General features: G+C 29.9%; 8 protein-coding genes across 11 annotated transcripts; 3 read left to right on the forward strand and 5 right to left on the reverse strand.

Moving 5' to 3' along the window:
* Nucleotides 1-195: 195 nt before the first annotated feature.
* Nucleotides 196-5989, reverse strand: LOC122513145 (anaphase-promoting complex subunit 5). 4 transcript variants are annotated; one of them, XR_006302692.1, is made up of 13 exons: nucleotides 5533-5989; nucleotides 5404-5453; nucleotides 4924-5300; nucleotides 4693-4852; nucleotides 4435-4616; nucleotides 4250-4363; nucleotides 4059-4188; nucleotides 3696-3998; nucleotides 3492-3613; nucleotides 3137-3404; nucleotides 2682-3056; nucleotides 465-603; nucleotides 196-400 (listed from the first exon to the last, which is right to left on the reverse strand). XR_006302692.1 is itself a non-coding variant. In XM_043629419.1 (12 exons), exons 1-11 carry the CDS (start codon nucleotides 5651-5653, stop codon nucleotides 2685-2687), a joined length of 2199 nt encoding a protein of 732 aa, XP_043485354.1. In that variant the 5' UTR covers nucleotides 5654-5989; the 3' UTR covers nucleotides 306-400; nucleotides 2682-2684. The 4 variants fall into 4 exon arrangements, 2 of the variants coding, with proteins under 2 accessions (XP_043485354.1, XP_043485353.1); XR_006302691.1 differs by lacking the exons at nucleotides 196-400; nucleotides 465-603 and adding exons at nucleotides 801-881; nucleotides 970-1076; XM_043629419.1 differs by lacking the exon at nucleotides 465-603 and having other exon boundaries at nucleotides 306-400.
* Nucleotides 5990-6079: 90 nt separating this feature from the next.
* Nucleotides 6080-7625, reverse strand: LOC122513149 (60S ribosomal protein L9). The gene is made up of 4 exons (XM_043629422.1): nucleotides 7528-7625; nucleotides 6805-6950; nucleotides 6293-6620; nucleotides 6080-6203 (listed from the first exon to the last, which is right to left on the reverse strand). Exons 2-4 carry the CDS (start codon nucleotides 6940-6942, stop codon nucleotides 6097-6099), a joined length of 573 nt encoding a protein of 190 aa, XP_043485357.1. The 5' UTR covers nucleotides 6943-6950; nucleotides 7528-7625; the 3' UTR covers nucleotides 6080-6096.
* Nucleotides 7626-7697: 72 nt separating this feature from the next.
* LOC122513146 (ras-related GTP-binding protein C) lies at nucleotides 7698-10004 on the forward strand. The gene is made up of 7 exons (XM_043629420.1): nucleotides 7698-8111; nucleotides 8209-8357; nucleotides 8497-8903; nucleotides 8984-9120; nucleotides 9196-9338; nucleotides 9403-9551; nucleotides 9631-10004. Exons 1-7 carry the CDS (start codon nucleotides 8109-8111, stop codon nucleotides 9828-9830), a joined length of 1188 nt encoding a protein of 395 aa, XP_043485355.1. The 5' UTR covers nucleotides 7698-8108; the 3' UTR covers nucleotides 9831-10004.
* Nucleotides 10005-10073: 69 nt separating this feature from the next.
* Nucleotides 10074-11552, forward strand: LOC122513147 (RING finger protein 212B-like). The gene is made up of 4 exons (XM_043629421.1): nucleotides 10074-10708; nucleotides 10850-11031; nucleotides 11106-11311; nucleotides 11383-11552. Exons 1-4 carry the CDS (start codon nucleotides 10600-10602, stop codon nucleotides 11543-11545), a joined length of 660 nt encoding a protein of 219 aa, XP_043485356.1. The 5' UTR covers nucleotides 10074-10599; the 3' UTR covers nucleotides 11546-11552.
* A 507-nt stretch (nucleotides 11553-12059) lies between these two features.
* LOC122513150 (hydroxysteroid dehydrogenase-like protein 2) lies at nucleotides 12060-14227 on the forward strand. Its single transcript, XM_043629423.1, has 8 exons — nucleotides 12060-12153; nucleotides 12391-12554; nucleotides 12640-12853; nucleotides 12942-13147; nucleotides 13256-13453; nucleotides 13548-13763; nucleotides 13830-13958; nucleotides 14049-14227. Exons 1-8 carry the CDS (start codon nucleotides 12140-12142, stop codon nucleotides 14159-14161), a joined length of 1254 nt encoding a protein of 417 aa, XP_043485358.1. The 5' UTR covers nucleotides 12060-12139; the 3' UTR covers nucleotides 14162-14227.
* A 643-nt stretch (nucleotides 14228-14870) lies between these two features.
* On the reverse strand, nucleotides 14871-17211 carry LOC122513460 (rabenosyn-5). The gene is made up of 8 exons (XM_043629821.1): nucleotides 17071-17211; nucleotides 16807-17000; nucleotides 16615-16734; nucleotides 16404-16544; nucleotides 16155-16316; nucleotides 15697-16051; nucleotides 15201-15591; nucleotides 14871-15114 (listed from the first exon to the last, which is right to left on the reverse strand). Exons 2-8 carry the CDS (start codon nucleotides 16937-16939, stop codon nucleotides 14890-14892), a joined length of 1527 nt encoding a protein of 508 aa, XP_043485756.1. The 5' UTR covers nucleotides 16940-17000; nucleotides 17071-17211; the 3' UTR covers nucleotides 14871-14889.
* Nucleotides 17212-18077: 866 nt separating this feature from the next.
* LOC122513183 (tRNA:m(4)X modification enzyme TRM13 homolog) lies at nucleotides 18078-19604 on the reverse strand. Its single transcript, XM_043629451.1, has 4 exons — nucleotides 19107-19604; nucleotides 18765-18991; nucleotides 18235-18331; nucleotides 18078-18141 (listed from the first exon to the last, which is right to left on the reverse strand). The coding sequence occupies exons 1-4, from the start codon at nucleotides 19286-19288 to the stop codon at nucleotides 18078-18080; spliced, it is 570 nt and encodes a 189-aa protein (XP_043485386.1). The 5' UTR covers nucleotides 19289-19604.
* A 76-nt stretch (nucleotides 19605-19680) lies between these two features.
* On the reverse strand, nucleotides 19681-25107 carry LOC122526760 (divergent protein kinase domain 1C). The gene is made up of 5 exons (XM_043650281.1): nucleotides 24296-25107; nucleotides 22965-23125; nucleotides 22401-22736; nucleotides 21220-21571; nucleotides 19681-20923 (listed from the first exon to the last, which is right to left on the reverse strand). The coding sequence occupies exons 1-5, from the start codon at nucleotides 24443-24445 to the stop codon at nucleotides 20693-20695; spliced, it is 1230 nt and encodes a 409-aa protein (XP_043506216.1). The 5' UTR covers nucleotides 24446-25107; the 3' UTR covers nucleotides 19681-20692.
* Between the last annotated feature and the right edge of the window lie 366 nt (nucleotides 25108-25473).

Raw genomic sequence — 25473 nt, forward strand, 5'->3', positions numbered from 1 at the left:
AAATGGCAAATTAATTCAACCAATGTAGCAGTCTTCCCGGTACCGGGCGGTCCAAATAATATATACGGTGCAGGATGAGCGGTCATATTTAAAACATTTATCACTACTTGCTTCTGTTCGGAATTTTTCTTCACCGATGCATTGAACCAATTTAAATCTCTATACAAAATTATATTAACATTTAGAAAAGTAAAATATTTTAAAGAAAGTTTATTAATAACGACAAATACAAACTTACAAACTCGAACAATTTCTATTCGTTCCAATTTCTGGATATATCAATGACGTTAAATAATTACAACGAATTTGTTTCAAAGCGTAATGACATATTCTCATAGGCCATTCCGACTCTATTAAACTGATGTTATATCTCTTATTCTTATTAAATTCAAGTAGAGAACTGTAATTACAATTAAATGTAAAATTAAATGAAACATTTTAAATATATTCATTGCGATACGTACTTATTAATTATGACAAAATCAATATTCTTCTTAGAAATTTTTACAACTTTAGCATAATAAAAATGCTTATATATATCATTTAAAGTTATTTCTTCCAATAAAATCATATCTTTCAATTTGACAAGAGAATCGTCATCAGCTAAAATTGGGGCAAATATTGTAAATACATTGCTTTTTTTCTTTTCTAATTTACACCCTTTTAAAATGTTTGCTTTCATTTTAGATTTTTCAAAGTGTTCGATATATAATAAAATTTTAAAAATATAAGAATAAATTTGTTTGTTTATCTTCTTAATGTTTCTAAAATTTTTTATATATGTTATATAACTATTAGTATTTTTGCTGTTTCTTTCACTGATCTCTAAATTATTTTCTAGAGCAATCCTTAAATCAGATGGTATAAGGGATTCACACCAGCTAAAAATGGTACAAAATTACTAATGAGAACATAAGAAAAAAATCTACATAGTTAATAAATATCAAAATTAATGTAAGTTGTACTTACATAATTGATTTTATAGTCATTTTGTTTTCACTTATAACAATTTGAAGAATCTTTTATAACAAACGTAACAAACAAAAACTAATTCCTTCCCCTATTTCCTGTTGTAACTTTGAAAAGAATGAATCAAATTAATCTAACATAAATTAAATTCTATTTTGTTCCCGAAACAAAGTGAACTTTAATCATAACGAAAAAGAAAACGATTAGCTAGTATAAGAATTATTAGTATAGTACAATAATTACATAATATTATTCTTAATCTTATCACTATTAACAGTTCCTCTAAACAATATATATGTAGAATTAAATTTATTGAAATATAAATAATGTGAATAATAAATTTCACAAATAAGTTAAATTCTAGCAATACGCGCAACTCGTTATAATTTTCAAAAGAAATTTCGATATACTTCTCTGAAATCTCTAATTACTTCTCTAAAACCCTGAAGTTCTTTCCTTACCGCTCGTTCAACTTATACTATTCTTCAGTTATCGAAACTTACAATCATTAATACATTCTTTTTTTCTTTCCAAACATTCATTTTAATTAACACGCACACAAAAGTGTATGTGTGTTTATGGGGGGGGTGCATATGCTGTGTGTGCATGTGCCCGATAATGAATTCTTTTCAACGTTGCTTAAATTGTAATTTGATATTCTATAGGATATCAATGATTATTTTCAATGCTGAAGAGATGATGTAAGAATTCTTCTGTTTCCGACTTTGTCTAGAGACGCTTTGCATTGTTGACAATGCCTAGGAACTGCTAACAATGGCAAATTTCCGGCTTTTACGGTAACATATATATATATGTGTAATAATATTTCATTAAGTAATATTACAAATTAAATATATGACTCAATCTTAAGAACAAACAATATTCAATTGAAAGAAATATTTGTCATTTAAAACATTGATGTTTATCACAACGTATTAGTAGATGAACTCCTTTTTTATTTGGTATACAAATTAAATGAGATCTTTTTCTTTTAACATAGTATTAAAACAAACGCTATTGCTTTTGACTTTTTGTTTGGCTTTTCTCGAGATGAAATAAAAAGAGCGATGTTACGTTGTTGCTTGGCTTTTCCGATCATGTTTTTTTTTTTTTTACAAAAACAACTACTATTCAAATGATTAATTAATAACGTATTGAAATATAAACTTGACAAACGTTGTTTTGTTTAACATCTGCTTGCTCATAAAGAGACGCGTTATTCACAGGAAGTCATCTTCCATTTTTCTTCAGTTTTTTCCTTAAGAAAATCTAGCATTGTTCAGTGCATTACATACACGCTTAATTTTTTATCTTACATATATATATTTATAAATATATAAAGCATAAATAAATCTTACATAATACTTTTTTTACACTGTATATATTCCCCCTTATCGGTCATCAGCTTTTTTCATACGATTCTCATTAGGTTGTAACTGATTTCGGATTATATGCAAATACATATCACGTTTATCACTTTTCACATGACATGTGACAGACGACCACAGCGCCGAAGTACCGTTGTCATATAAAACATGACTAACAACATGACTAACAACATGAATAACAACATGAGTAACAACCGATAAGGATAAAATTACAATTGAAACAATTTAACTTGGATTTAATTAAAATTTGACAAGATTTTGGAGAAATAGTTTAAAAAGCAAACGTATAAAGAACAATCTTAGAATGTGGAAATCACTACCTACGTTTTAATATAAACAAATGTTATCCAATTTTGTAGGAAATTGTTCCTCAAACCGGCGTAATTCTAATGAACACTGATTCCGTTCAAATTTCATATCTATCTCATTGTACATTATACTTTGTAAACTCAATACACTACGTATTTTACCAAATGCTTCGACTTTGTTGAAGTGATCCTTTGCTTTAGACAACGCTTTGATAGCATTTAAGATTATTTCCTTTCGTAATTTTGTCAAAGTTGAGGTAGCAGTACTGACTAAACATTTAGCATACAAAATAAGTGCTCTCCCTTGTTCATAACATCCACCATGAGCTAACGTATGCGTGATAGCTTCATCGACTAAGTTCATTGCCAATGAAGGTAGCCCCATGAGTAACTACAAAAAAATACAATATATGTATATTTCTTTATCTTTGCATCCGCACGAACTAAATGAAGTTACTTGTATATAATTACTTGTATATTTGCCAGATGCATTTTGATAAGAGCTTCGTAATAGGATAAATTATTATGGGTAGCTAATTCCAATGCTTTGTTAAGAATCACTAACGAATTGATTCCCACTGTTTCATTTCCCGATAAGAAAGATGCGCACATTATTTGACTCAAAAGAATCATAGCGCGTACTCGATTTTCTGCTGTTATATCGGAGACCTTTTCAATACTGTCGATTAACTGCAAAGTATTTGGATAATCTCCTTTGGCTAAAGAAACTTCTGCTTGCCTACAATTTCGAGATATCAATAATATTTTCATAAAATTGATTAATCTTTTATTATCTTTATATAATAAAGCATATCATTCACATTACCTAAACTTAGATTCCAATGGATCTAAACTAGATATGCGAGAAGCTATTGCATCAGCTTCGCTCCACCTTTCGCGTCTCATCATTTTTGTAAATTCATATAATTGTTCGCACAACATCCATGTCTGTAAATATTTTTATATGCAATTTTAAAAAATATAAACATTTAATTATTTTAATATACCTAAAGTCAATAATTTGTTAAACCTTGTTCGACGGATGATTAGGAAATCTTTCTTTTGCATGAGCTAATACTATATCGACGAGATTGTATTCGCCAAACTCTACTAAAATATTAGCAACGTTTACAACCGCTTGACAAGTTGAAGTTCCATTGAATACATTTTGCCTTTTACTTCCTGCGTTATGCAAAAGAAGAAGTTGAGAACAAACCGAAGAGAGTTCCATTTTTCCATAATACGCCCAGAGCGCTGATTTTTCAGAATAAGTCAATGACATTAGATCGATCATAGAATGTTGACAATTCAACACATCCGATTTCATTAATGTCTACAAATAAATGCACCAACATTTAATATCAAACATTTGTCATATTTAACTTTTACATACCTCAAAAATTTGAGAAGGAGGCTTAGCTTCCAAAGCAGAATAATGAGAAAGAGCAATTAATCCTAAGCCCGTGGTATATGTAATTCCTAACATACTAGCTTTTCCAAGAGATCTTTCTATTAAAGGACCTCTACAAAAATTGTCAAATATTATAAAAACTTTATAATAAAAATAATATTATGAAAACATACTTCTTATTGCTGGTGAGGTAATACATCCAAGCATGCGCTAGCTGCAAACAAACATTATCCCCTGCTTCTTGCGCCATCATAATAGCTTCTTTCAAAGCTTCCTCCGCTACTTTCCTTCGCAACAAATATATAACATTGATCATTGCATTAATAAGTAAGAATATTATACAAAATATTATACAAACTTATGATTAAAATGAGCATGGAGTACTGCAAGATTTAACGCTGCATATCTCAGCATCCTCGATTTGTCTTCAGGCGTAGAACGATTTTCGGATGGTGCTAATCTGTCGAAACAATGATAAAGACTATCTATTGCACTGCAGTATTCGTTTATGCGTAAGCAATTCAAATAGCTCAGATAATGCTGAAAAAAGTAAATATGTGTGCAAAAATAATAAATATTTACTTTTTATCAAATAATTATAAAAGAATATACTTACAGCTTCGGCGTAATAAGGACTAGAGCGGAGAAGTTTCTTTATAAGAATTTGTAGATCGACCGGTGACATGGCCTTGTGTTCGTCCATTTTTAATGCTTGCGCTTGTTGCGCGACTAATAATTCTGCTTGCCTTCCACTCCATACGGTAGTACTTTTATCACTATCAATTGTAATACTTTATGAGATATTTCTCATCTATCGAATGACGTATACTAACAAAGAAAAACTTACTTGTAAATGTAGGGTTCGTCAAATTTTAAACAAGAGGATATATCGGTATTTTCAGGGCTTTTAGATTTATTCTTAACATAGTTCTTAAGATCTTCATATAACAAAATGGATTGATCGAAGGGCAATTTTTCAAAAAATATTATTATTCTTCTTACATATAACCCGAGAACAGAATTTTTATTTAGTAAAGGCACAGCAATAGCATGATCTAACGTAGATTTCATTAATCTTCCAAGATTATCGAATAAATCTAACAATCCCTCAATACCTTTCTCTAACAATGTATTTAATTGAAGTTCTAACTCGTGTCCAAAAGAATAAATATGTTCGCTACTATATAATATATTTAATAAGGTATACAATTCCATATCGGGTGACTAGAAAAAAGAAAAAGAAAATAATTTTTAAGAGGAGATCATTTTTGACTTAAATCTAATCTATATTATTTACTGTTTATTTTATAATAAACATATAGCTTACCTGAATCAACTTTACTGCTGCTAAACAAAAATCACGTCTTACCACGATAGCTGAATCATAATTAAACATGTATTATTTTACAATAATAAACATTTAAAGAAATAAAATCTATCTTTTAAAATTAATTACCTTTACGACTTTCATTGCAATATTCTTTTATCAACATAACAATAGCAACTTTGTATGGGGTTAGGTTTTCCTTCTGAACTCTTTTAACATTCCCGTCAATATTCACTAATTCTTTCGACATAATTTTAATATTATTCGAAATTTATTACATATAGATATATATATATATATCTCAATTTATTTCGACGAGGTAAACATTTATAAAAATAAAACATTCATTCAATTCATTCTAATTATGAATTCCGATGTTAACAAACAAATATTTATGTAGAAATAATAATAGGTTACCAACGCTCTCCTGTGGCAAGTACATCAACTAAATAAAAGAAGCGCCAATTTTCAAAAATCCAATGTATTCTAATGCATTCTATTTTATCTTTGCTATGTTAAAAATTGTATAAATTACTATGTTTCACGTATGTATTATAAAATTGATTATCAAATGACATAGTAGTACAATAAAATTGTAGATATTACAATGTGGACTTAGAAATGTATTATAAATAATATCTATTTTAATTAATAGTACAATAAAATGAAATGTCAATTTTCGTCTAAGAACATTTATTCATCATCTTGTACAACGGTAGTTTTTTCGGAAACATAAAGTCCATCCAAAAACTTTCTTATATCTTTGTTTTTCACGGTAGTAGATTGCTGAATAAGCGCAGCTAAAATAAAAATATATGTGATTAGAAATTATTTCAATTATATACCAAAATTTTATAGAATATCAATGTGCAATGCATTTATTGCATACCAGATCGTGAAACATCTTCCAACGAATTTCCTTCGATTATTAATTCGTCCTTTTGTTTGGCAGAGTTCGTAACAGTTACACCATTAGCCATTTTAACTCGTCGTATATATTTCTCACCCAAGAAGTTTCGAATTTCAATTACCGTGTTATTCTCAGTTGTTACACAATTAATAGGAAAATGAGCGTATACAGCTCGCATCTTATACTGATACCCTTTTGTTACTCCTTTTAACATATTTTCTATGTGAGAGCATACAGTACGCACTGCAGCTAATTCTTTTTTTGTCCCAAACCATTTTTCCACTTTCAATAGCCTTGGATTAATCATCTATAATTAATATCAAGAAAAAATATGTAATAATATTCTAATACAAGAAATTCATTTATTACTTTTAATCATTCGTATCAGAATAAATTTGTCATTTATAAAAAATGAAGGGGAATCCAAATATAAATCATCATAAAAAATATATTTCTTCCTCAGATCTACTTTTTAAATAAATAATGCTTACACGTATATCCAGGGCAAGGTGTTTGAAGGAGCGCTTAAGAACACCCCTTGGTCCTTTAACCGTTACAGAGCGAGACTTGACTGTAACGGTCAATCCCTCAGGGATCTTTACCGTCTGGTTGGTTACAATTTGCTTCATTCTTTATGCTAAAAAAAAAGAAAATTACTTTAATGCAACTTTTTTCCTTTTTAAATATGTAACGAGTATTTCAAATCCATCACATCGAACCAAAATAAATTCTTAAGGATCTCAAGAATATTTGATAATGGATACGTGTATATACGTATTAATTAATAAATCATATAAACAAAGAATAATACACACACGATATTTGGATTAAGTTTAAAAACAATACAAGTTTTAATTAGACAACATCAATATTTCAAATGTTCGTATTTTCGTGTAAATAATCATCAACCGATACGAACAATTAATAGGATTCATTCACATAAAAAAAAAACTATATTAAATAAAAACAAATGTCCTATAAATAGAATAACATAATAAACTAAAACTACCAAAGAGAATTGCACAAAGTGATACTTGTTGAGGTTAAAAACGATCTCCATATGAACGATAATTTTTCTTCAAAAAATTTATACTCTATCGAAAATATACTAAACAAATACGTCAAATATTATTAATCACAGATCATTCGACTCGACGCATCGTTGGATTATTATAGATTTTCTTAAGTATTCAAACTAGTTCGAATTGCATTACCTTCGTCACGAAACTCCAAAACCGGAAAAGAACCATGAAGCGCCCTTTCTTCCTCTGGTTGACTACCACGCGTTCCGTCCGCCATTTTAAAATTCATCGACATATCGAAATATCGAAATATCGAAATATCGAAGTATCGAAAGATCGAAATATCGTGTTATATTATTGTTCGTCATAAAGCTATACTGTAAAATAATTGGAGAATATTTGGAAGCAATTAATTTATCATAATTATAATATTTTTCTTTTTATTATTCATTCTGAGAAGAAAATATTATAAAAATTATCTCTCTTTTTTCTCCGTATATTATCGATAGATAGCAAAACAGGATAAATGTAGAAAAACATCAATATTGCATGTAGTTTGATTTTTCTATTTACCATCTGAAAATAGAAGATTATGTTAAAGAATCATATGCGCGATCAGTACTTTCTGTCAGTTGGTAGTTTCTCTTTGTTATCAACATTGGGCTTGCCCTCTTTATCGCAAGTCTGATTATTTTCTTACATTTGAATGATATCAACTAAAATTAACCTTATAGGAAATTCAATAGATTTGGCAATAATATTGTGAAATAAATATGGTAAGAATGAACATACTAAATGATCATTTATTATTTTGTTATCGAATAGATTATAGACGTTATTTATTTATTCATCATGATCTATTGTATTCTCTAGGATGATGACGATCAATTTCAATCAGGTTATGATGTTGATTCATTTCCAAAGGATTTTGGATATGCCCCCTTCGATGGGGAAGCCGAAGTATCTACGGATCCTTTAGCAGGAGAACAAAAACCTAGAATACTTTTAATGGGTCTTAGAAGGTATATATATTTTTTAATAACTCACCCAAGAATCTATCTGACTTATCTGTTACCACGCGTAATAAAAATTTTCATATTTCTTTATGTTAATACGTCAATATGTATTTATGTATTTCATTTTCTCTCTGATATATTTCAGAAGCGGAAAGTCGTCTATACAAAAAGTAGTTTTTCACAAAATGTCCCCAAACGAAACATTATTCTTGGAAAGTACAAACAAAGTGATCAAAGACGATATAAGTAATTCTAGCTTCGTTCAATTTCAAATCTGGGATTTCCCTGGACAAATTGATTTCTTTGATCCTACTTTTGATAGCGATATGATATTCGGTGGTTGCGGTGCATTAGTCTTTGTAATAGATGCGCAGGATGACTATATGGAAGCTCTTAATAAACTTCATTTAACAGTCACAAAAGCATATAAGGTCAATCAAGCTATTAAATTTGAAGTTTTCATTCATAAAGTTGATGGACTATCTGATGATTGTAAAATGGAAACGCAAAGGGACATACACACCAGGGCTAACGATGATTTAGCAGATTCTGGTAAGTCATAAAAAGACAAAAAATTAATATCGCTTATTATTGATAGACGTGTAAATCTATTGTTAGAAATTTGTTTTTAGGATGCGATCAGATACATCTTAGTTTTCATTTGACGTCTATATATGATCACAGCATATTCGAGGCCTTCAGTAAAGTCGTTCAAAAATTAATACCGCAATTACCAACATTGGAAAATTTATTAAATATACTTATATCGGTACGTATAAACTCGTCATAGTTATTATTTTAACATTACTTTTATTAAATGTAAAATATGAATAATGTTTTATAGAATTCTGCAATTGAGAAAGCGTTTCTGTTCGATGTGGTGTCCAAAATTTATATTGCAACGGACAGTTCTCCCGTAGATATGCAAAGTTACGAACTTTGCTGCGATATGATTGACGTAGTTATCGATGTCTCTTGCATATATGGGTAAATAAATATATTTTTATAATTATCTTAATAATTATTATATTGAATGTTTCTTTTCTATTAGATTGAGAGAAGATTTGGAAGCAGCGGCATTTGATAATCAAAGTTCTAGTTTAATTAAATTAAATAATGGCACAATTTTATTCTTGCGCGAAGTGAATAAATTTTTAGCCTTGGTTTGCATTTTGAGAGAGGATAATTTTGACAGACAAGGTAAGATATTATTTCCTTTTTATGGCATAAAATGTATAAATCAATATTATATCGCTTATGAATTTTGATGGAATTACAGGTGTTATAGATTACAATTTCTTATGCTTTCGCAAAGCAATACAACAAGTATTTGAATTGCGCAATAAAGCATTAGCTGCTACTAGTGTAAATAATCACTCTACATCTCCTGTTAGCATTAATGAATCTTCAAATTTGTCAGTAGTATCACAAGGTGGAATGATCGGACAAAATGGTGTCATAGCGCTTACGCAAAGTTAACTAGGTTTTTCTCATTGCGAGCTTTACCCGCAACTAGAGTACTTTTACTTTTAAATATATTCATTTTATTTTAGTGATCTATCATTGTGTACATCTTCGATCATGTATAATTTTATATAAGTAGCTAAGGATATTCCGCAATAATATTAGTTGAACAATTAAATCTAAACTTTCTTTAACTCTTTTATTTTGTTAAGTTTTAATATGTATCTATATACTTTCAATTTATGATAAAATTAATTTTATGTATTTCTTTGTACATGGCTCTTTATCACGTATCTACGGCGTTATAATTCGAAATTTTTTAACTTTATTAATGACCAAATTTCTATCGCAGAAAATGCAAACCTTGAGAATTTTTATAAAACATGAAATTTGGATAAATATTCTCAATTTAAAAATTGAATTTACATTTTCTGCCATTGGAATGAGGTTAAATTTTGTTTATTAAGAAACTTTTTCGTACCGTGTATCGATTTATAACGCATACAACATTATCATTATATATGTGTACTATGTATAATACAAATGAATAATATTTCATAAAATTGCGCCTAAATATTGATAGTTAATTGGTCAAAATTCGAAATGATTGGCTTCAAATGATTGGTTGCTTAAAATATCGAATTATCGAATCTCATACGAATGATACTTCATGCTTAACATTCAAATGTAAATTATTTCTTGAAAAATAAGTAAGTTTATTTAACAAAACACTAAATACTAATTGTCTTATACGAGTTAAATATATTATATTTTATTTTGACAAATGAATACTTACATTTGTAATAAATGTTATTCTACGAAAAACAGAAGAAAGAAACCATTTAGAATAACTCAATGTGGGCATATATTCTGTGATAATTGTTTAAGTGAAGGTAATCATGTTAAACTTGGCACAGGATATAAAAAAGAAAGCATATATTGATAATATCTTTTTACTACAAATGAATGTGCTTTCTTTAGTTGTAAATACATATGTATATGTTTATACATTATTATTATTATTATTACTGTAGGTTTGAGACCTTGTCTAAGATGCAATAATGGGGATGTGGCATCGTTACAATTGGAAGAACCTTTATTACCCAAAGTATCATCTTTGTTTATTCCATTAAATGAAGCTATACAATCATTACCTGAAATAGCTAATTTCCAAAATACTCAAAATAACATTATTCTACGTCGTTTTTATCAAATTGTACATCTTACTTATTCTTCAATATCTTACTTCTCTTTTTTTCTTTTTATCTAATATTGTATTTAACTTTGAAGGAAACAAAATATAATCTATTAAAGCAAGAATATCATAAGCTTGCTCAAAATACGCAAGTAATAACTGAAAAATATCGCAAATTAAGAGAAGAAATGGAAACAATTAATATGAAATTAATTAATTCTAATAAACAATGTTCCAATGTTCAAACTATTTTTAATCGCAGAGAGATGCTTATTGATGCACGAAGAATGCATCATGATAGGTATTATTATATTTTTTATTTCATTATATCGTTAGAGAAAAATAATTACACATGTACGTTTAATTTTTTAGTATAACTCCAAATTCAAAATCGTACAAGAGTGTAAGATTTACTCCATCGACTAATCAAAGCGTATATGAAAAATTACGTAAAACAACAATAACGTCATGCGTTCCAACAATTCGTTATTATAATACACCCTCAATCAATAATAATCAAAATAAACAAAATTGAAACGAAATAATCTCTCAATAATAAAATGTATTCAATATTAAACGAAACTTTCTCATTTTTTCTAGGGACAAAATAAATAAATACATACGTATATGTATAATATATTACACGATTATGCTTACATAACCTATATTTATACGACAATAGTAAATACGTATTTGTAGAGGTTATTTAGTTTCTTATCATTATAGTTTTATTTTTTGTTCTTTTTTTATATATAGAAATAGATATAATCGAGTGCAAATATATGATTATAGATTTGAAATTGTTAAAAGTAATGTATAAAATGAAATTACTGTAGTTCAGGTTACAAGTGATTGCGTGGATAGATACGTACCGTAATGCTAATTTTCGATCAAAGGTCGATCATAATATAGATATAAATATGTTTATTAGATATAAAAAATCGAACGAGTTTTATCATATTCTCGTATTGTGTTGATCGATTATCAAGAACGTTAAATGTGTATTTTATTTCTTGAAACATTATACAGTTTTTGAATTTATTTCCAATTTAGTTTGATTGCTATATCAGGGCGTAGCTATATCACTCGTTTTCGTAATTATAATTATATTTTATATACTATCTGCAACATGATAAACTCTGGGTATGCATTTTTATATATTTTTCTAATAATTCTAATATTATACAAGTATCTATATATATATACATATAATATATACACATATTAGGTTAAAATCATATATATATGTGTATGTATATGGTTAAACATGTACAATCTGTTCTTTTTACATTTATCTATTCATTGTATTTATAATTAACTAGTAGTATATGTCTGCGTTAATATCTAAAGTTTTTTTGGAATCATTGTATATAAATACAGGAAATTGGCAGGACGTACTATTTTCATAACGGGTGCATCGAGAGGCATCGGAAAGAGTATAGCATTAAAGGCGGCAAGAGATGGAGCAAATATAGTAGTCGCAGCAAAAACCGCAGAACCTCATCCTAAATTACCGGGCACCATTTACACAGCAGTAGCAGAAAGTAATTATATAACGATATTAATAATATATAAATGTTAACAAATATATTTGCCCCGCGCTAATGCTTTTAATTTATTAATGTTTAGTCGAAGAAGCAGGCGGTAAAGCTTTGCCTTGCATTGTCGATGTCAGAGATGAAGGACAAGTTAAATCTGCCGTTGAAAATGCAGTTAATAAATTTGGTGGGATTGATATCGTTGTTAACAACGCCAGTGCTATATCTTTAACGGGTACTCTGGCTACGGATATGAAAAAGTATGATCTTATGAATAATATTAATGCAAGGGGTACTTTCCTCGTGTAAGTAATTAATTTATCTTGTTACATTGTTAATAATAATAATACCTTTACATAATAATAAGTAATAATGAGAATGAAATTGGTCTAGGTCAAAATTGTGTATACCTTATTTAAAAAAGAGCACTAATCCTCATATAGTGAATATAAGTCCACCTCTGAATATGAAACCAATTTGGTTCCAAAATCATGTGGCATACACGATGGCCAAATATGGAATGTCCATGTGCGTACTTGGTATGGCAGAAGAGTTTAAAGAAGATGGTATTGCTGTTAATGCTGTGTGGCCACAAACTGGTATGTTATAAAGATGCATTAATTACTCGTGTTATCTTATTTCTGGAAGAAAATTGAAAATATTTGTTCCAATGAAATAATTATTATTGTATTTTTATTATTATTCAGCTATCTTTACTGCTGCAATAGAAATGTTAACGGGTCCAGACTCTAGTAATCACAGTCGTAAACCTGATATTGTGGCAGATGCGGTTTACGCTTTGATTTGTAAAGATAGTAAATCTGTTACTGGACAATTTTTAGTTGACGAAGAAATATTAAGAAAAGAAGGAATTACAGATTTTAAAAGTTACGCTTGCAATCCAGGTATTTATTATTTCATAATATCTTTTGCCATTTATATTTTCTTTTAATAATATTCAATTTTTATTTGGATTATCGTATGAATAAATTTTTACAGATAATGCAGATAATTTGATGCTAGATTTCTTTTTGGATGATCACGCTAATTTCCCACTCAATTTGCATGCTGCAAAGGATACCGCTAAACAATCATCTCAGAAATCTGATAATTTAGGTAGCGGAAAAATTGCAGATATATTTTCTGCTATCAATGATAATTTGAGTGCAGAACTTGTAAACAAAACTAAAGCTGTATTTCAATTCAATGTTAAAGGTAAAATGATTCATTTATTGCTATTCTTTCTTATGCATAATATTTTTATTCTCTATTAATTTTCAGGAGAGGAAGCTAGTACGTGGTATTTAGATCTTAAAAGTGGTACTGGTTCTACAGGCAAAGGTGAACCAAAAGATCCAGCAGATGCAATTCTTACAATGAATTCGGAACAATTCTTTGAGATGTTTTCTGGTAAACAAAACTTCTTTTTTTTATAAATAATTGGATTATTTTTCTGTCTTATATGTATATTTAACATTTATTTATTATTTTTCATTTTAGGTAAATTAAAACCAGCTACTGCATTCATGACAGGAAAGTTGAAGATCAGTGGTAATCTTCAAAAAGCTATGAAATTAGAAAAATTAATGGTTTCTTTAAAATCTAAACTTTAAGACTGAGATCTTTCTTCATCTTATATACTTTTTTTTCAATATTACGAATATACAAATTTTAATGCATTTTATCGAATGCATATATGGTTATATATTTTTTCAGACGATATATACCGAAATTTAAAAAAATTATATTATTTGTTATATATATATATATATATATAAAGAGAGAGAGAGAGAGAGAGAGAAAAATACATTTTATATATACATATACACACATATATATATATCCATATATATATATATGGTTAACTAAATTTTCATATATATTTTATATACTTATATGCGCATTAAGTATATCAATTACTTCACTAACATATTATATAAATATTCCAAAAGTAAGAAATACAATATATATTTTGTATCAATTTGCAAAATCACGTACTTCATAAAGCCGAGTTTAACGAAGATTAACTTGTTTATTGGGGAAATTTTCGATAAATGATAAATAAATTAATATTTATTCTTTAATATATAATGAGAAAAATGCGAAATCTTTGCGTCGTGTTAACTCATCTTCCCCAATTATCAAGTTAATATGTTACTAATTATTGAACATAATTATTTAGAATATAATTCCTTTATAATACGTACATTTTAACTTTACTAATGAAACAAACATTTAGCGTGCTTGCCAAGAAAAAAAAACGAAGCACGTATTACGTATAAAAGAATTATTTAAAAGTTTGTTGTAGGAACGTAAAAGGAATGTGTTATAGTTTCCTTTATTATTCGCTGTTATTACTTTCCTTACTAGCATAATAGGCACTGCGCAATTCTTTGAGATTATCTTCTAAAGTGGTCACTTCATCAAATTTACAATCTGCTCTAGCTTGTTCGATATACGCTGTTAAATTATTCATTTGTTCGATGAGCGGATTCGTAGAAGAAGATATCATAGGAGCTTTAATAGATGGGCCCCAACCTTGCGATTGATCCATAGTCATTTGTTGCTTGAAAAATACGTGTTAGATTATGAGAAAATCAACAAAAATTATTGAACAAATATTGCGCAATGAAATATTATTTAAAATCTTACTTGATTTTCTTTTACTAATGGACCGACGACACCTTCCAAGTTTCGCGTGTCTCTTTTGTTCTGTTCTCTAGATTTTTGTCTCTGTTCTTCTAATCTTTGTTCATAGGCAGCCTTGAGTTCTATTCGTCTTTGACGTTCTTCTTTCAATGTGGCATATTCTTCTATCGAAGGTAACGATTGTATAGAGAGTAATTGTTCTTTTAAAAATATCATTGCACTCGCCCTAACCATTTGATGCAATCTAAGTTCTTGACCTTGGGGCGAATTATCAACATCTCTTGTACCAAGAACTAAAATTCTTTTACTAATTGCATCTATATTTTCCCCCAATTTAGCAATCTTAAGACGTAACGTTTGAGCATCTTGTAAATCATAGGTAGACTCTCCTTCTCTAAACAGATATTAATATTATTGCATTTATAGATAATATTATTATATATATATATTATAGATAATAATTGGATAGGAACGTAGAATTAGAAATAGAATTAAATACCTCAAAGATTCGCTCATTTTGTTATACATTGCTAATATCTGCATAGTTTCTTCCATGTACAATTTCATTTTTTCATAAAATTGGCATACTATCGGTTTGTGAAATTGCTTTTCTTTTTGTTTTTCTCTCGCATCAAGTAAATTCATACAATGCGTACAAACTTTGAAGTGTTGTTCAGCCCCAGTGGAATCATTGACTAAAGCTAAAACACTGTTCAAGCTACCGCTGGATGGAGATCTTGCCAATTTTGTAAGTCCTATACCAGCGCGTACAACACGTTCTGAAAAACCTTTCTCTGACGATGTCGGAGAAACAGCTGAATCATCCTGTATAGAAACAGGACTTGTCATTTTTCCTAGAAAATAGTTTTTTTATATCCAGCATCTGTAGTAAGAACTGTAAAATTACTCTTTCCAGTTTAGCCAGAAACATATTTTAATTTTCTTATTGATACTTACGAGCATCCAATAGGGACAAATAAAGGGTACAGTTATGACACATTATAGCTCCACAAAGCCGACAATGATGTTTCCTTCTTGCAACATGAAAGCTTTTCGCACAAGTAGGACACAACTTGACATCAGTTTCATCTATCCATGGTACGATACTCTGTTCGTGTACTGCTTAACGATAATCAATTTTATACAAATGCATTGATACATTAATAATTAATAAGATTAAATATGTCTTGGATATTAATCGCATACCTTTTCTTTTGCTTGGATCAAGGGGCAAATTATCTAATAGTTTATCTAGTCTTATTAATAATTTGTTTGTTTCCGATGTATAACGTTCCAATCTCATGTTTCTTACTTCTTTGAAATATCTCGTGTGTGATTTAATTACACCTATGGATAGATTGTAATTAAAAATATAAGATAGATAAGATAAATATAAATATTATATGCAATTATATACCTGCTTCTTGTTGTTCCGTACTAATTTCTATATTGTGCTTTTGATTATTTGGCGTACATGAAAATACTTCTGGCATTTCATCTTGTTTTAAAATTTTTTTCTTAGCTTTGCCAAGTAAATCTACATAAGAAATTGTCGAATTAGTTAATATTAATGTCTGTACGATGTGTTTATTATTTCATTGATTTATACCTTTAAGAGATTTTAAAAATTGTTCATTATTGTGAAATTCTTCAAAGTGTTTAGTCAAATTATCTGGTGCTTTTAAATCGGTCATGCATACGGGGCATAGAAATCCTTCCAATATTTGAGCATTTCCAGCCATATTTGAAGAACAAGAGATATATTTCTTACACGAGTAGATTTTCTTTTGATATATTTTTTACCTTCATACAAAATATTGTATTAAAACATTCAATTGTTGGCAGTTTTGCAATTTATCGAAAGAAAACTTACATATGTATATTATGATCGGCCATATTGAATTTGATCAGCTGATAGAAATGTCAAAAATACAATAATTTTTTTAACAGTATTTTCATTAATTCAAAAAGCTTAATTAAATAGTACACTTCGTTGAGTAAATTATTAAATATAAGTTAAGCATTAATAATATCAACTATATTTTCAAATCTTAATCAATGAAAAATTAACGTAACCTATTTATATGTCTATCTATATAACCTACGCATTTTTGTCCGGTGTACATCTTGACAATCCACTTGAGCAAAAGTCGAGTTGCGCACGATGTAAACAGACGATCAAAGACTATTTCATTGTTTTTAGTGTAATTAATACATAATATAGTTAAATGATTTATTTGAATAACATACGCTCATTGTATTATCTGCACCCGTAATATGTTGGCCACACGCGATCACCCGTTCTCCAAGGAACTTCTGATTGCACATTGTACCGAACTTGAACTGACCCTTCCCAAGCCAGCGGTTTTGTTAAAAATTCCCTAAAACGTCCCCCATTTACTACTGTGGAACGGTGGAACCAATTAAGGGTCGTTCCTTTAGATAGTCATGTTTCTGGCGGCTAGAGCTACAACACACGTTTTACTTATTATTCTTTAATTGAAAAATTATGACCGTCAGTTTAAGTAACATGTGTAAGAGTCGCATTACCTGGGTGTTCATTTTCCATCCTTGTCAATTCGGTATCATTTTTTATATTACAACCACAAAGGCGCCCAAACTCGCTATGCTCCCTAAAATTGAAATTCGTTGGAAGCGACGTACCTTGGTTCAAAATTCTTTGACAATATATGAGTTTATATGCACATTGCTGATGGCCACAGCAAAGCTCTGATTAATCCATTATATTTACTGCCGATAGATTCTATCTATTGATTGGGTCACACATCGTATAGCCAGATGTACGAATTTTATTAAAAGTTCATATATAAATCATTAGCAAAATCATCATAATATACAGCATATGATTAAACAGATAGATTACCTGGTCCTCGTACCCGCATAGAGTTTAGCTATTCCAACTTTATAACACAATGTTTGATTTCTGGTAATCATTACCAAGTTGTAAATCTGCTATATCTGCGCGTATTCGTTTAACATATCATATTTTAGTTGTTGCTTTTTTTAAGTGTATTACCTGTTTTTGCCGAATGACTGCGCAACGAGCGTACGAACAATAGACAAGCCTCTGGGGTTGTCTGGGCAAACGTGGGCTAACAGGAAGGTAAATTCACCTGGGAAATACACAACACAATGATCTGTAGGTTGTAAACAATCTAGGTTCAAAGGCCGGACACACAGTGGCTAAAATTAGCACCGTGGCCAGCGCAAACTGCAATGGAACTAAGTAGTATGGGTGTACAAGTTTCCGCCGTTTTCTAAAGGCGGCCCGCAAAGAGAAGTGTGTGTGAAAGGGGGGGGACCATATTGACCACAGGGATGAAACGGCACTGGGCATTGGTGCATATATCGTGCGATGGAAGACAGCATTTGGAATGTGCAGTTAATGGGCTGAAATAAAGACACCGAAACTCATGATGTTATAATGGGAAAGTTAAACTGCAATCGTATATAAAACCCCCTTTTTCTAAAAAAAATACTTTGTTTAATTTTAAACAACAATTCTTTTTTTTAATTTTTTAACCGCCCCCATTTTTTTTTTTTTACTTTTATTTATTAATAAAAGCTGCCTTATTTTCCCCGCTTCGTTAATTCTTAAAATTACATTATCTACAATAGAAATATCAAGTCGAGAAAGAGGTAAAAGTCTTGGTATTTCTTCCGTTTCATTATCTAAATTAATATTTTTAATTATATATGCTGGTCGAGCATCTAACATCTTTCGGGCATTGCATATCGTCAAATGTTTAGATAATTTTGATTGATAACATGTACTGAAAATAAATTATAATTTAATACGAGAAAGAGAAATAATAATAATAATAATAATTAATTAATTATTGAATTTCTTATTGCATTATTGGAGATCGTACAATAGAGAAAACATACTGAGTAGGATCAAGAGGACATTGTATCCTTTTCTTACAATTTTCAATAATTTCTATATCATTGGAATTGAATGAATCCTGTTGATGTTCTCCACAATATTTGTTACCTTTTTTAACGGTCATACGACAATATCGATTTTTTCGTTTTACAAAATACATGCACCTCGATTCTTCCTCTTCCATGATTAATTTCTTAAATTTATATATAAATATTTAATTATTGTTATAAACTTAAGTGTAGTCTTAATGATATGGCACAGGTGTTAAAGTGTAGGTTAAGAAAGCAAATTAAAGTAAAATAAATATAACCTGTTATTACATTTTCTCGCGCGACAAGAATGATCATAATTAAAACAATAGATCGAAATGAGAAGTAATATCGTAGCGATATTTTTAAAAACACTACCGTAATATTTTTTTCTTTTTTTTTTCCTTTAAAAACAAAAGAACAATTACGAGTTATCTTTTCGAAAATAATTTCAAATTTGCCGCCAATAATGGCCGGCTATCGCAGCGCCATCTATAGCGGGAAAAATTAATTGTTAATTTAAATAGAAAATAAAAGATGGTAGAAATATCAGTCAGTTGGGTTTCGCGTTTATTGCAAATTAATATAACAATATCGATATAAAGTGTTTTAAAAGTTAAACAAAAAATTTCACGTGTATGTTCGTGGTGATATCAATAAGAAGATAGACAAGATGTTTCGAGAAACAGGTATTTAATTATATCATTATTTGAAGAAAAATAGAGGAAGGAAACGTTTTTATAAGTAACGTTTTTTTCATGGTCCTTCAAATAGTATTATAAATCATTTAGAATTAGTGCCGTTTCCATACTTGTAGATTTCAATTGAAATAATTTCTACAATTACACCCCTCATACCCTCCCTGGCCCACCCCTATGTTAGAATTACTTTTAATATTAACAATACATTATTTTTCTGCCCGCTAAAGTTTATTAACCCAAGTATAAAATAAGAGGACCAGAAAGACTAGATATTACATTTAAGTATCAATCATTCTCTGTTGTTCATTGTTAGAAGGTTTAATTTGTTTGTATGTGAAATATAAAAGAATATTTCTATTTAGGTTTCCACGAATAGGACACCAACGAAACCTGTTGAAGGTAACAAAAGGACAAATGAAAGATTCGTGATGTTTCTTTGTTAGGCCTACGAAATAGTTGAAATACGTAATAAGAAGGAAAGAGAATGATTAATTGAAGAAATTGATATATCTTAGAATGTTAGTTGGGTAATATTTTTTCAAGGTCAAACTCTTCCTTACGCATGGGTCAATAAACGTTCTATATAATAGACCTGAAAAATGTTTGGTACATTTGTATATGTTAAATAGAAATAGTTATGCGATAATCTACGCACGTATCTATGTTTGATATATTCATTATCGAGTCATTAATTTTTTCTTCTTGTTCTTTATCGAATATATATATATATATATATATTATCAACAATGTTTCTATATTAGAAAATAAATAGGAGTGGTGGTGGGTGCTAAGGGAGGAGTAAAGTAATGTGCGTGGCTTATTATTTAACAGGGGGTATCTTATTCTTAATTGTTCACTTCACAAGGATGCGGATACTTCTTGTTCCATATCGCTCAAAGTATTGTACAATCGTGTCTTCAAATTATCCGGAACAGATGCACGTGGCAAATGAGCAGTGTCCCCGGCTGGATTGGCACACTGTCTTAAAAGAACAGCTAGTGAACTAGTGGTATGTTCTGACATCAATAAACCAGGTAGAATGATAGTTCCTGAGAGGGTCCAACCGAGAAATATTTTCTCGCATATTATCTAGAAAGAGAGTAAGAATGTGAACGATATAATAATAATAATAATAATAATACTAGAACTTATCGTTCTACACATATATTATCAGGGTGAACCAAAAATTCGTATGTGTTTTTTTTTATTATTAATAAATAAATTTATAATAATATAATATATATTAATAAACAAAAATAACAATTCATTGTAACACACAATAAACGTACGTACTTTTTAATTTAGTCTGTGGTTCACCCTAATATTATATATTTTCAAAGTATAATATATTTAAACAAATGTTTTATATTCGTTACAGGTCGTACCTGTAGATTATTATTAACGACCGGTGATTCGCATCGTTGATTTTTCGAGCATAAAGATCTGCAATCGAAAAAATCACAATCCTCGTGTCTCTTGCAGGTCTTCCCGTCAGCCGTGATGCGTCCGATAATGGTTTTAGGAAATACCGCGTCCAAATCCAGAAACTTGAGCTTTTGTCCGCCGAGTGGTAATCCGAAATGATTTATCTTCACGTCGCAGAGATAAAATGGTTCGGGAAAATTGGTGTCGAGTTCTTCCAAGAGATCCATGATCATAACGGCTAACTTCAATCTCTTGGCCCATTCTGGTTTAGAGTCGGATAGTGCCAATGCCGTCGTAGGTGTTTCTATAGGTCTGACGTTAGCGATCTAACCTCAGTCTCGCGTCTGTCATTTAATGTCTAAACGATCGGAAAAATGTCATTAATGCCATCCGAAATTGATATGATAATTCGTGATCAAGTAGGTGTACGACGTAGTACCACCCCCCGGTGTAGAATACCGAGGTATAAGAAGAAGACACCTGTCTGGACGATTGTGTGTACCTTTTATTTTTTTCTCTGAACTTATTGTTTTATACTTTTATTTTCTCTTTTTGTTTTTCTTTTTTTTTCTTTTACGTCGAGAAGTCGTCCTACCGAGAATTACCATGTCACTTTGGTCAGTATCAATGACGCGGGGAGTTTCTTTCTTTATCTTTCTGATCGTAAACGACACGACATATTTTCTTTTTCCTATCAATTGATCATATTATTGTGCATACTACGAAATATTTCAATGCTAGCACCCTTTCAAACTTACCAACTTATTTTTTCTTTTCCTTCGAATCACGATTTAGAGGTTTAAAGCCATTCATTATTGTGTTGTGGAGGATGTATAACGGTATTTTTCATTTTTTTTTTTTTTTTTTATTTAACCCGACGATAATCAAGTTTTGAATAAAGTGATCAAGCATATATATATATATATATTTTAAAACATGCACTTGTTATCTACTAATACTATAGCTGTGCGCGATCGATCCTAAAGCATTTCTACGTATGGTGTATTTAAAAGAAAATAAATCAATATTTTTAATATAAAACTAACAATAACAATAACAAAAACAACCCGTGGTGGTTAATTATCCGGAGTTAAATAATCCGAATTGAATTCTATTGTAATATTAATGATAAATCTTTTACCTTACGTATTCAACGGCATAAAATGTTCCACAGGTGCCAATTAATTGTGGAAAAACGTCATGATCTTCGAATAAAATTGTTATCAGATATTCGTTTTCCTGTAAAAGTGGCCAAACGTTTTCCATTTCTAATTGTCGTCTCTTGGTGTCAACCTCGATCTTGTGCGTTCTCAAACGCGCTAGTCTTTGCATTTGTTGCTTAGTCACCGTGTAATTTAATTTATTAGCAACTAGATCCTTTATCATAGTCCCGAAATCTTCTTCCGTGGGAAAATGTTTAGCGTCGAACGCGTCGATCCAAAAAAGTGACTCGTATTCTTCCGAGGTAGTTTTAGTTCTATAAATAATATTATTCAATAATAATAATAATAATAATTACAATTGATAATATGTTGTAAATGAATAAGTCGTTTCATTGTTTTTTTCTTTTTTTTATAAACATGACATTTTAATTAACATAATAATATTATATAATTATATTAAAAATATGATGGAATAATAAATAAACAATATATATATATATATATATATCTTTGCAAAATATATTTCTATTTAAAAATAAAACCTGTAAGCTTTAAATACGAGTCTTGTGGCTTCCCAGTGTGCAGAAAATACAGCTTCCTTGCCGGTATGCAATGTTTCACATGCCAAAGAATGTATGCCTTTTTCGGTGCAAAGCGGTTGGCATAAAATTCCCATAGCCGTGCCATCGTTGTGTGTTCTGCACTGTAAATCGTATCGATATTTCTATGTTTTTTTCTTTTTTCCTCTTTTTACACATTTTTACATTTGATTCTTTATAATAATAATTAGATTACATTTTATAATACTCGCGTGCATCACGTGAAAAGTCTCTCATTACGTAAAATGTTTTCCATTTAATATCATATCATAGCATTTCAATAGTAATTACCACGATGACAATGCATGCAAACAACTATGATATAGAACACTATAGTCGTTGTTGGAAAATATTCAAGATCGTACAAATACATTGTTGAAATGTTGTATTGGAAAAATAATGAAATTTATTTGAAATCATACAAAATGTGAATATGATTATTCCCTATAAGTAATGTTTTTAATATAATTACAATATTTCAATACTCGAACAACGTTTTGTTTTATCTCTCGTAAAAAGTAATCGGACACAAAAAAATATATTTTTCGTCATCGCGATGAAAAATAATTTAGTTATAAAAAAATAATTGTAAAAAAATATATATTCAAAAATATATAATATATAATATAATGTTAATGGGGGTCATAATTAAACGAATAAAATAATCTGATAATAAATTAAACGCAACATATATTAAAACATTTAAATCTACAATGACTCACGAAATAAACGGGGTTTAATTTTTATTGGAAAAATATGTTGTTAAACCGTGTGTTCCAGTTTTAATTCGTAACCGAATAAAAACTGGAGTTACCCGGTTGGTTCATTCATCCCTCGTAAAAAATGTGGTTCGCTTCTGCGAAAGGGAAAATTTGGAAAGGCGCGTGCGTATTGGTTGATCGTCTTTGGCGCATAGTCCGTTCTTTCGATCCATTCCCGTGTTCTTGCATCCGTTCTCGAAATTCGCGCTAATCCAGATTCACTTCTATGTATTATACGTGAGCAAATACACAACGAACGAATAACACGCGACTTACAATACAAGTAAGAGGGATGTAGAATAATAATAATAATAATAATAATAAGAAGAAGAAGAAGAAAGAAGAAAAATAAGAAGAAAAACGTAGAAACCGTTAAAAATCATATGACACAACGATGATCAAAAACGTTTATCATTTTTCTTCTCGTTTGTCATCGCCATTATTTCTTCGTAATAATTCTATAGAAGAATAATTTCGTCAATTTTGGAAGAAAATATTTGGGAAACAACTTACCACGCTGATAACGTGTCGCCAAGCTTCTAAGTTCGTGCACATTATACCCCAGTGAAATAGAAGATAGATGACAAACAGGAATGCCGATACTAGAAGACCACCTAGCATCTTGTAGTGATAGAAGAAACCGGGCAATCGCCGGATGTTCATTTTGAACCTTGTTTTTCTTTGATTATTATTATTATTATAATTATAATAATTATTATTATTTTCTTTTAGTATCAAGAACGAACAATTATGTTATTTTGTTGTTCGGCAAGAATGAATTGAGAAAAACAACACCACCAGCACCACCACCACCAGCACCCTTTTAGTTCTTCGACAAATTTATCAAACTTTATCGTTGTATCAATCGTTATGGTTTTTGCCGGCATGTCGTCTCATGTCGAGTTCTTCACGTCAATGATGATCCCCTTTTTCTGACTGACTGTCGTCTGCCAGTGCTACTAACTCGCGCGTGTTTTTCTTTTTGTTTGTTTCCCTTTTTTCTTTTCTTTTCTTTTATATTCTTTTCTTTTTTTCTTTTTTCTTCCACGCACGAATTTACCCCCTTCCGTGTAGTACAACCAGTAGAGTAAGCGTGGGAGAATTAAAGAATAAGAGAGAAAGAGATAGAGATAGATAGATTGAAATAGATTTATATATATATATATATATAACAAGGATTAACTAGTGGGAGAGAAAGAGAAAGATTAAGATAAAGAAGGAGAGATATAGTTCGAGAGCTTAGGCTACTCGTGGCAATGCGGCATAATCTGCGACACGGGTTCCCCTAAGTGGTGTACCGCGCACCACAACGCGTCATCACTTACTGCCGAAAGCGCCTCTCGTGGCGCGCTCATGGTACTACTGCTTCTTTCCGATTGGTCCGTACGTTTCAGGATCGTACATTACCCCAATTGTCACCCTACCTTACTTTCATACCCTCCAAACTTCTCCTAGAAATTTGATTTTTCTTTTATTATTCAACGAGTCAGCTGTGAATTTTCTCCGCAAAATGAATATACGCAAAATAACGGATTGAAAGTTATCGGCGATAACGTATAATCGTATTGAAAAAAAAGGAAAAAAAAATATATCAAAGCAAGATTCGAGGGTATCGACGTCATGTGACCGATCGATTATTATTTGCTCCCCTAGCCTTCGATATCAGTCGATAATTGTGCGAGCGCAAACGC

The sequence above is a fragment of the Polistes fuscatus genome, unplaced genomic scaffold, assembly GCF_010416935.1.
Source record: "Polistes fuscatus isolate 324 unplaced genomic scaffold, CU_Pfus_HIC Scaffold12, whole genome shotgun sequence".
Classification (NCBI taxonomy): domain Eukaryota; kingdom Metazoa; phylum Arthropoda; class Insecta; order Hymenoptera; family Vespidae; genus Polistes; species Polistes fuscatus.

Bases quoted from the DNA above. Each gene is read 5' to 3' on its own strand.
- LOC122513145 (XM_043629419.1), bottom strand. From the start codon at position 5,653: ATGTCGAAAGAATTAGTGAATATTGACGGGAATGTTAAAAGAGTTCAG. The intron at 4,364-4,434 runs GTTTGTATAATA...TTTGTTGCGAAG, and splicing joins CATGCTCATTTTAATCATAA to GAAAGTAGCGGAGGAAGCTT. The intron at 3,405-3,491 runs GTAATGTGAATG...TCGAAATTGTAG, and splicing joins CCATTGGAATCTAAGTTTAG to GCAAGCAGAAGTTTCTTTAG.
- LOC122513149 (XM_043629422.1), bottom strand. From the start codon at position 6,942: ATGAAGCAAATTGTAACCAACCAGACGGTAAAGATCCCTGAGGGATTG. The intron at 6,621-6,804 runs GTAAGCATTATT...TATTAATTATAG, and splicing joins ACCTTGCCCTGGATATACGT to ATGATTAATCCAAGGCTATT. The intron at 6,204-6,292 runs GTATGCAATAAA...TTTTTATTTTAG, and splicing joins GGAAGATGTTTCACGATCTG to CTGCGCTTATTCAGCAATCT.
- LOC122513146 (XM_043629420.1), top strand. The intron at 9,121-9,195 runs GTACGTATAAAC...AATGTTTTATAG, and splicing joins TATTAAATATACTTATATCG to AATTCTGCAATTGAGAAAGC. The intron at 9,339-9,402 runs GTAAATAAATAT...CTTTTCTATTAG, and splicing joins GATGTCTCTTGCATATATGG to ATTGAGAGAAGATTTGGAAG.
- LOC122513147 (XM_043629421.1), top strand. From the start codon at position 10,600: ATGAATACTTACATTTGTAATAAATGTTATTCTACGAAAAACAGAAGA. The intron at 10,709-10,849 runs GTAATCATGTTA...TTATTACTGTAG, and splicing joins TGATAATTGTTTAAGTGAAG to GTTTGAGACCTTGTCTAAGA. The intron at 11,312-11,382 runs GTATTATTATAT...TTAATTTTTTAG, and splicing joins CGAAGAATGCATCATGATAG to TATAACTCCAAATTCAAAAT.
- LOC122513150 (XM_043629423.1), top strand. The intron at 12,555-12,639 runs GTAATTATATAA...ATTAATGTTTAG, and splicing joins TTACACAGCAGTAGCAGAAA to TCGAAGAAGCAGGCGGTAAA. The intron at 12,854-12,941 runs GTAAGTAATTAA...AAATTGGTCTAG, and splicing joins GCAAGGGGTACTTTCCTCGT to GTCAAAATTGTGTATACCTT.
- LOC122513460 (XM_043629821.1), bottom strand. From the start codon at position 16,939: ATGGCTGGAAATGCTCAAATATTGGAAGGATTTCTATGCCCCGTATGC. The intron at 16,545-16,614 runs GTATATAATTGC...ATCTATCCATAG, and splicing joins TACGGAACAACAAGAAGCAG to GTGTAATTAAATCACACACG. The intron at 15,592-15,696 runs GTATTTAATTCT...ATATCTGTTTAG, and splicing joins AAAATGAGCGAATCTTTGAG to AGAAGGAGAGTCTACCTATG.
- LOC122513183 (XM_043629451.1), bottom strand. From the start codon at position 19,288: ATGGAAGAGGAAGAATCGAGGTGCATGTATTTTGTAAAACGAAAAAAT. The intron at 18,992-19,106 runs GTATGTTTTCTC...ATTTATTTTCAG, and splicing joins TGTCCTCTTGATCCTACTCA to TACATGTTATCAATCAAAAT. The intron at 18,332-18,764 runs GTAAAAAAAAAA...TGTATTTCCCAG, and splicing joins GCTTTTATTAATAAATAAAA to GTGAATTTACCTTCCTGTTA.
- LOC122526760 (XM_043650281.1), bottom strand. From the start codon at position 24,445: ATGAACATCCGGCGATTGCCCGGTTTCTTCTATCACTACAAGATGCTA. The intron at 23,126-24,295 runs GTAAGTTGTTTC...TACGATTTACAG, and splicing joins GGCGACACGTTATCAGCGTG to TGCAGAACACACAACGATGG. The intron at 21,572-22,400 runs GTAAAAGATTTA...CGCTAACGTCAG, and splicing joins TATGCCGTTGAATACGTAAG to ACCTATAGAAACACCTACGA.